At 33.5% G+C, this 9,577-nt stretch overlaps 1 protein-coding gene across 4 annotated transcripts; it reads left to right on the top strand.

The window, feature by feature from the left end:
- The first annotated feature begins 3,950 nt into the window (after window positions 1-3,950).
- On the top strand, window positions 3,951-8,817 carry LOC104596744 (protein TWIN LOV 1-like). Of its 4 annotated transcripts, none has more exons than XM_010258061.3 (9): window positions 3,951-4,020; window positions 4,210-4,417; window positions 4,652-5,317; window positions 6,286-6,493; window positions 6,613-6,677; window positions 7,003-7,082; window positions 7,205-7,260; window positions 7,401-7,464; window positions 8,525-8,817. In XM_010258061.3, exons 3-9 carry the CDS (start codon window positions 4,750-4,752, stop codon window positions 8,675-8,677), a joined length of 1,194 nt encoding a protein of 397 aa, XP_010256363.1. In that variant the 5' UTR covers window positions 3,951-4,020; window positions 4,210-4,417; window positions 4,652-4,749; the 3' UTR covers window positions 8,678-8,817. The 4 variants fall into 4 exon arrangements, 3 of the variants coding, with proteins under 3 accessions (XP_010256363.1, XP_088757476.1, XP_088757475.1); XM_088901350.1 differs by having other exon boundaries at window positions 3,969-4,020; window positions 4,210-4,286; XR_016084117.1 differs by lacking the exon at window positions 3,951-4,020 and adding an exon at window positions 7,836-7,915 and having other exon boundaries at window positions 4,162-4,417; window positions 8,525-8,662.
- Window positions 8,818-9,577: the final 760 nt, after the last annotated feature.

The following is a 9,577-nucleotide window of genomic DNA, read 5'->3' as shown; positions in this document are numbered from 1 at the left end:
GTCAATGGTTCTTTACTATTTGACAGGTCTTGATTGAACCGAACCCAAAATCCTGGCCAAGTAATGGTTCGAACAATTCGGTCAATTGGGTTAACAAGTTGAAAACATTGCTATAAATAGGTTTGGGCCTTAGAGCAAAAGGAAATTGATCTTTGCACTGCAGGCAGACTTGTTCACATGTTGGGCCGGGCTTTGCCTCTTTATCAATAGAAAATGTCTAGGCCTGAGCCCAGGCCGACCTTCGGGCCCAGATCTTGAGCCTAAGCCCAACCCTTATATAAGGCCCAAAGCTTGATCTGCACATAAAATGTCCTATTTTTGGTGTAATTTAATAAAGTAATATTACATTAATTTGATAATAAATTAATTCATATTTCCTGAATAGTAAATTAATATTTGATAATAACTTTATAAATAAATACATATTTATATATTTATTATATATAAAATAATGTATATTTCTAATATATGTAATAGTATCAAGCTGAGCTTGGGCTTGGGTCAGGCTTATTTGAGAAAGCCCGAGGCCGGCCCGAAAAATAGTTGGGCCCGGTATTTGAAGCCCAAGCCCACAGGCCTGAAATTTTGTCCAAGCCCAAAAAATATCTAGTCGGGCCATCGAACTACCCGGCCCATAAGTAGGTCTAATTGTTGGTGATGAGTTGGATGGTTCAATTATTTGGGTCAATCACAATTTAAAAATACTAGTTGTTCCTAACCACTTGGGCTTGCTTGCTAGATGCTTGACCATCTAGGTCCCATGTGTATCGAATACTAAATATATGTTTGGCATCGATGTTGCAGATACAACACCGTTTGCTGATGTGTGAGTTGGAAGCACCGTTTTTGGAAAAAAATGGTGTTTTTTTTTTCTGTTTGAAAACATTGCTGATAAGTAGGACGTTTCCTAGAACACTATTTTTACTAACATGACACTAATATGTCATCGTTTTCTGGAGCAATGGCATCGATGCCAAACAAACGCTAATATGTTTACATAGAATTGGTTACATTTGCAAAACAAACGCTAATATGTTTACATAGAATTGGTTACATAGCCTGCTATATATGCATATATTTGCAGTGGATCCCAACCTGATAAATCCGTCCAAAACCAGATTTTTCTGAAGGCAAAAATCGTGTACACATTCTGAGAGCACGTATACCTTGGACTCACCTTAATAGTTGATACTAGATTCTCCATTATTAGATAAAATAAAATATTTATAGGTATAGTAATTAATCCAACACTCTCAAAACCTACTTAATAACTTATTCAGTAATAAAAGTGATTCGATTGGGCCACATGAAGAAATGAGCCACATCATCCCTTCATAATGGATAAAAGATATCGACATAATACACTCTGACTGGTACTGTATTGGTATCGGTAAGGGAAGATATGAGATATGTCATGACTGGTATTTTACGATATGCGTCGATACAGAGGCGTATCAAACCCGTGTGTCATACAGAAAAGTGCTTCACTAGAAAAAAGGGTTTTAACGTGATTTGATCTCTAAAATCCAAGACACATAATGTCCAAGAGTGCAAGGATTTTAACCATCAAGCCACCTTCTATTTCATCGTAAGAATGAAATAAATTATCTTTTATTAAAATTAATTCTTACATTTAATCTAAACAAATAGCATATTTAATAACTCTAAGTACAAATTAACAAGAATAATATTCAAAATTATTAATTTATAAACAAATAAAATAAATAATTTATCAAATTCACATATATATAAATGATTTTTAATGTCAATAAATTTATACAAATAAAAATATTATTAATAGAATAATTATTTTAATACTTAGAATTATTTATGTAAACTTGATAAATTATAATAATTATTTTATAAGTTATTATTAATATTTTAATTTGCATTATATAACAATGTATTTATTATTACAAAGATAAGATATTTTTTACAAAATATTTGAGAATATAATATAAATTGAATATTATATCAAATCCACTAATCTACATTTAAATAAAATTAATTTTTTTATTTTAAAATTTTCATAAAAATAAAAATATTAATAATGTAATTATTTTAGTAATTAAAATTTATGATTTTTCATATGATATGCATCTTCAAATTTTCATTTACATTTTATATAAACATATATATTGTTTACAAAAGTGAAAGTATTATTCAGAGAACATTTGCAAATTAATTTTTAGTTGATTTTTTTTGTTGATGTTAAATATTGAAAATAGTAAAATAAAAATAATTGATATAATAATTCAAATATAATGGTTGCATATTTTTTATGCCTTAGATTTTAATAAAAAAAAATTGATGCATTATCAATAAAATTGTATAATAAATATGCATCATATTATATCAATAGGAATATATTTCTTCAGATAGACCATTAAAATATACAATTCCTATGTATTTATACATTATTTATATTTATTTTAACATTAAACTTAAAGTTATTAATATAATTATTGAATTTATATGCATTTCCTTAGCGTATCTAAGTATTTTTCATATTTTTTGTCCATATCCATGCAGTTCCCCTCCATATCCGTGTCTATATCCATATCCAAATTATTAAATACAATACCGATACCAATACTTTAATCTTGCTATTAGAAAGGCCAACCCCAACTCCTAACAAAACAAACCATGAAGTTTCCAACGAGATTCTAGTTTCTTGTTCAGTAATTAAAGCAGCATTGTGGCTTAAGCGGTGTTCGGTAAGGGGAATTGATTTTTAGATTCCACTCACTTTTTAATCTTTCCTTGAACCAATTAGCAAATTAATCCCAACAACTTACATTTGGTAAAGCCAATATCTCTAAAATCAGCTGAGGAATTGTTCACTAGACTTCACTTTAGAAGCAATTTCAGTACCTTCAAGATGAAAAGGGAATCCAAGTAGGACCTAGTACCTACCATATATATATGAGATGTACGGTGCCAAGTTGATAGGTTGTTGGAATGTATTTTGTTTGAATAAGTCAGCTGTTTTCCAAAATAGCTCTATATCCGTGATTCGTATTCTCTTTTCTTTCTAGGGATGCAAATGGATTGGATCGAATTTGAATCCAGTCTAACACTATTTATGTCAGATTCGATCCCATTTGAAGATTCGATTAGGTTTGATAGGATTCGATTTGAATTTGAATCCTATTGGTAAGTTGAATCTTCAGGTCTGGTTCGATCTGATTTGTCTTCTTTAAAAATTAATAAATTATTAAAAGAAAAATAAAATATATTAATTTAAATAAAATATAAGTATTTTTTAATTATTTTCATTATATATACATATTTTTTATAAAAAATAAATAATATAATACATTTATAAAAATATAATATAAAAGTTATATTTATAAATATATAATTTATATCGGATCATTCTTCGATCGGATAGTGGATAATTGCAATCCGATCCGAAGACTCGAACAGGGTGATCCGAATTCGACCAAATAAAATCGGATGTCGGATCGGTTCCGGTCCATTTGCACTCCTATCTCTCTCTCCACTTCCCAGTCCCAACCTGGCTGTGGCTGGATCGTGTGGTAGCCGTTGTCATTCTCATTCCTTAAAATATTAATTCATATTTACCAACAAATATTTTATGAGTTAGCGGCAGAACACGTGTAACGCGACAACTCGCTCTGGCGTCGCTGTCGCTGTGTGGTCCCCTTGATTTCATTTCTTTTGTTTTTCTTTTTTTTTTTTCTTTCGCTTCCTTTCGCAACCTTACAACACTGATACGACGTGGATGGATAAGTGTCATCCTCCCGCTACGTGTCCGTTCATCCGACTGGCTGATGACGGAGAAAGAGATTCAACGTGTGCATCGATCTAGGCGGACCACCTCCATTGGCCATCCAATTGGAATCAAAACTCTTGGTCGGTCCCACCTCCTATGACCTATCCCGTCCCTGATCGTTGTCATATATGCTCTTGCACCAACCGCCGCGTAGTGAAGTTACTAATTACCAGAAGAGCGAGAAGGTGTTCTGCTTTTCTTGCCTGCTTAAGTTGGACTCTGTAAGTGTAGGATTTGCCAAAAGTCCAAAAGCTTTCCAGTTTTCACTTCCCTATTTTTACTTCTATTCGTAGATGAACAAATTAACTTAAAATTAATGACATAATTTCAGAAAAGCAAGTTATTTTTTTTCCTCAAATGAGCAAAGAAGGAAAAATATTGAACATTGTCAATTTTGTTTTTCTGTTTAGATTTTGCCTTCTCTCGCGACTATTGACTCATTCGCTGCATCTTCCTTTACGATTCATGCACCAAAAGCTATTGATGGGTATGTGTTTTTTCTCGACGTTCAATCAAATTTTGGGTTCTGAGGAGATATTTTCGTGCCTCAACAAGTTGTGTTGCTGTTCTTCTCCTTCACTATAATCTCACAAGATATGTAGCTATTATTAATTCCCGGTGAGAACTGCTTTCATTCTATTTTTCTTAAAAAATATTCCCCTGGTATTCCTTGGAATTATATATATGAATTTTCTTGCTTCTTTATTTTTTTTTCCTTTTCTGGAAACCGTGAGAAATCTATGGGCTTACGGGGATGCCCAACTGATTCCTATGTGATTTGCCTTCGTCCTTTCTGTGTTTTCTGTTCAATCTTTCTTTCTTGGAACTGATGATTAGAGCTAAGTTGCGCAGAAGGTACACACGCTCTTAACATGCGCACATGGGATTGAGGCAATTGATACTCCGAGCAGACGAGAGGAGTGAGAAGACCAAGGGTAGCAAGAACGACGATGGAATCGCATCTGGGTTTGATTGACCAGTCTTTTGACGCCCGATACTCATCTTGGGCTCGGGAAGCTCTAGACGAATTGCCAGATAGTTTTACTGTCACTGATCCTTGTATTTCTGGCCACCCGATCGTCTTCGCCAGCCGGGGTTTCTTGAAAATGTCTGGGTACTCGAAAGATGAGGTGATCGGGAAGAATGGCAGAATGTTTCAAGGGCCGGCTACCAATCGGAGATCGGTTATGGAGATTAGAGAGGCAATTCGGGAGGAGAGGACTATACAGATCAGTTTGTTGAATTATCGAAAAGATGGAACACCGTTCTGGATGTTGTTTCATATGAGTCCTGTTTTCAGTAAGGATGATGGCAGGGTGGTTCATTTCGTTGCGGTTCGGTTGCCGATATCAAGGAGACCGAGGGGTTTTGGGAGGAATTGCAATAATTTGGGGGAGGATGGGTCTAGAATCCTCGAGATTGTATTCGGGTCTTGTCGGAGGGAGGTATGCACGGATTCTGTGGCGGAAATGGGTCGTTGTCGGACATTGGATTCATTCGTCGACTCTGATAACAGAGGTCTGTGTTTTGGTTTGCAATGTTAGCCTGTCTAAAACTTGATTGTTGAATGGCACTCCTTCTCCATGTTTGAACTTTTCCTTATTAGTAATCCCCCCCCCCCGGTTTATTTATTAATTATTAGTTCTGACCCCATTTTGATATATATATATATATATATATATATATCTATATATATATAATATTTTTAGCTTTTACTGTTACTAGTGTATAGTTAGTATGTGCAGTTGAGTTGCTCTGCCAGTGGTCCTGATTCCACAAGTAGGCTTCTGCTGAACTGTATTGGTCTGACCATGGATTACGATTTTTTCAATTGGTAATTTATGTGGTGGTTTGTTGCTTCAATTGTTATTTTCAGAGATATTCTTTTGGTGGGTCTTTTTTTATGGATTTGAATTGGATTGTATTTTTTGAAGGTATTCCCCCTGTTAGTCGAGTTTGTTTTATGGTGGTTCACAATTAGAACTTTAATGTTTCTGCATTTTATTTGTATATTTTATTATGTGATCACAAGTAGTTCTCTTTTGATTGGTAATTCATGTGGTTTGTTGCTTGAATTTTTACTTTGTTAGAGATTTCTTTTTGGATCAACATGTTGTAATCTATTTGCAATTTTTTTTGTTAGTGTTTTCTTTTGTTTGGTTAATCTAATTTGCAAGTGGGGAGTAAAATATTTCTTCGTTTCCCCTTTATGTCATATGATATTATATCAACTACTCTTATATTTCATGCTTAGATAATTTCTTTCTATGAATTTTATTGACCTACCGCAATATTTTTATTGTCTCCTTTGATCTTTGATGCTTGATAAGTTAGTTTACATTACTTCTTTCCTTTTTCAAGTTTTTCCTTTTCTTCCAAATCATAAATTTCTTCAATGCATTGATATTTTACTGTTTTTAGTACTCTGGTAAGTTAACTAAAATTCATGTCCTGCACTTGTATTCTTGTGTGGATGATACTTACAGGATTAGAAGCTGAAGAGTTATGTGAAGCAAGTGATCTGGAGAAACGGAAAGCTGCAACAGCAATCAATAACATATTGTCTGTGCTTACTCACTATAGTGAGCTAACAGGCAGATTGGTCAGTGGGAAACGATGCAACTCATCTGGGATGGTCCCTCTCAGTTCATCCTTAAATATATCTCTTGGTAGAATCAAACAGAGCTTTGTATTGTGAGTTGTTACAAAGTTTCCTTTTTTCTGTTGCTTTACCATATGTACTGTACTGTTTTGGAGATATTATTTTAGGCCTTTTATCTGCTTTTCTCACAACAATTGGTAATGCCTTGCAGAACCAATCCCCACTTACCTGACATGCCCATTGTCTATGCTAGTGATGCCTTTTTGAATTTGACAGGTACCTAAATCTAGAATAATTTTTATATATGTTTTGTTATTATCCAGTTCATGTTTGTCTACATTAGAGAACATTTTTACAATACTATCACTTTCTTCCTTTATTCAATGCACTAATTGTCTTATGGCTGATACCTAGGTCAAGATGTCTTTACACTTTCCTTCTCTACACTTTCATGTGTGACCAAGACTTAAATTTTGATTTCCCACCTAGCAGTTCTCTTAGACTGAAATTGATTCCGTTAGATGTCAGGACTACCCAATTGGTTATAATTGTAATGAAAGTTATGAGGACTATTTGTTCATTTATTTATTTCTTGTAACAGGCTATGCTAGACATGAGGTATTGGGACAAAACTGTAGATTTTTAAGTGGACCTGATACAGATCCAAAGACTATATGCCAGGTAGAAGTATGACGTTGTTGACAGTTTTCTTGAGATTTTATTCTGTATATTTTTTGACTTAAAAGTTGTTAGACAGATTTATTTCAATTAGGTTATCTAATCTTCTATAAATTGTTTTCCAGATAAAGAAAGCCATTCAATCTGAGCAAGCCTGTAGTGTGCGTATCTTAAATTACAGGTTCATACTTGATCACTTTCTCTATTATGTTTAAAAGCAAAAGATTTAAAACTTCAATATCTAAACTTTCAACAACCACTTTTCCTGATTGCTTTATGGTACTTTTTTTGTTAATTGTTTTATGATACTTAAAATTTCAGGAAAGACAGGAGCTCATTCTGGAATCTTCTTCACATTTCACCTGTTCGGAATGCTACTGGCAAGGTAATGACACAAATTGGCTGTATCTAGATTGTTTTTCTAATCTCCTTATTGAGTTCTCCATTTATTCCTCATTAATTCTGCAAGATGTAACATGCCATATCTGCACATATTATATGAAACTTTATCCTGGATTCTAAAAGCAATAGAAATTAAAAACATTTACTAGGTAAAGATTGAAACCTAGGTGAAGGTGATATAATCCATTGAAGTAAACTTAGTTTACTCAGAAAACCTAGTGCAGCTTGATGGACTATTGGATTTATGTTACAGATTCTGAATTAATAACAAGGATTTCATTCCATTTGGTATGTGTAGTTGATGTACATATAGAACTTCTGGTCTTATTTGCTTTACTTGTCTGTGTTGTACAGATTAGGTGTTAGGTGTTTTTCAACTAAGATGGAAGGATCTATTTCTTCCCCCCACATTCCATAATTAATATGGAATTTAGGTATTTCAAGCTGAGTTCTTTATTTGATATATAAACTGTTTAGGTCAGCTTTCTTATTATGTAAAATTTTGCTGGAATATGCTTCTTGAAAATGGACTTCCCTGTGTTTATTACATGGACTGGAAAAAATGCATAAATAATGTATGTTGCTCACCTATAAAAAAGGAGCATAAATTTTAGAAAGAGATGGGAGTACAAACAGGCAGACATATATCACCTATAAATTCCGTTCCCATGGGAGCATGGGATCTGTAACAAACAAGGCATGTAAAATGGGCTACACATAGCCCCATTTAACACACATCAGCTATTTGTATAATTACCAGATATACCAGCAACTGATATGTTTACTTGTGATTGGATTGTGTTGCCTGTTGTGAAAGTTTTGTTTTAGCAGACCCAGGGTCTGTCATGGGTGAATTCTAAATGATTTGGTTGCAATTCATAATAGGAGGGAATAACATTTTGTTTCCTTTTAGAGCATATTTTCAAGATTGTTTTCAAAATCAAACATGCTGAGTACATGTAGCTAGTATAATCAAAATCAATGCTTAACTGATTACGTTTCTTCTCACTCATCTCTCTTGTTTATGTTCTTTGGAGATGCAGATAGCGTTTTATGTTGGGGTTCAGATAGAAGAAGGTGGTAAGAACGAGGGAGGCAAAGGGTTGAGCCCAGAGATGAGGCAGCTGGGTGCTGTGGGTGCAGTCAAGGTGGCAGTAAGGAGCTTATGGATGGGCGCCGGCACTTCTAAGACATAAGAATGCTTCATGCTTCTCTTTTCTCTATGTAGTTCAAGTCGTTTGGATTTGTATTCTCATCTCATCATGGCTGACCGGCATCATTAAACTCGTATAATGCATAATATACTGAGAATGTTTCAATGAAAAAGTTGAAACAATTCTAATTCTTCTTTTTTTTTTTTTTACTTTTTTTCTATTTGGATATCACACTTGGGCCAGTTTCCGTGACCGTGGAATCCCAAATTTCAAAGATAGTTGATCATTAATTTGGAATTTGGGATAAGCTTTCTTTCCAAGTGTGCTAGAGGTTACTTGTATAAATGGGAAAATAGGGATTTTTGGACCATGGGGGGGGGGGGCATTATGGCTCCCCTGATTCCCCCTTGGCTCTGCGGCTCCACCCTTGGTCGAGCCTAACTTGATTTGAGTGGTTAGTTGAGCAAAATTCAAGCTTCATAATACCAAGTTCGAATAGCTTGCGAGCCTTATTGAGCTAATAATAAAATATTATTTTCAATATATTTTTATTTATAATATAAATAAATATTAATTTATTCATAATATATATATATGTATAATAAAGTTTCATAATATATTTTGTTTACAATATTTCTGATTTATTTATAATTTTAATATTTATTAAGTTTTTTAATATATTTTTTACTTTATAATATTTTAAATATTATTTTTTATTCTTCTAATAGCAATTTATTTATAATAAAATTGAACTTAGTTGAGTTAGAATAGCTTGCAAGACTCGAGTTCAGTTCCAATATGAAACTCAAAACTCAATCATGTTCGAATCAAGTTTCAAACTCGGAGTTTTAAGTTAAGCTCAAGCTCGAGCCACCTAAAACTTTGTACTCAACTGGATTGATTACACGCTATCCATGAGGATCGAACATTAAATCATTTAGT

Source organism: Nelumbo nucifera, chromosome 3, assembly GCF_055504915.1.
Source record: "Nelumbo nucifera cultivar China Antique chromosome 3, China Antique-T2T, whole genome shotgun sequence".
NCBI lineage: Eukaryota > Viridiplantae > Streptophyta > Magnoliopsida > Proteales > Nelumbonaceae > Nelumbo > Nelumbo nucifera.
The sequence above is the reverse complement of the archived record's forward strand: the minus strand, read 5'-3'. Positions and strand labels throughout refer to the sequence as shown.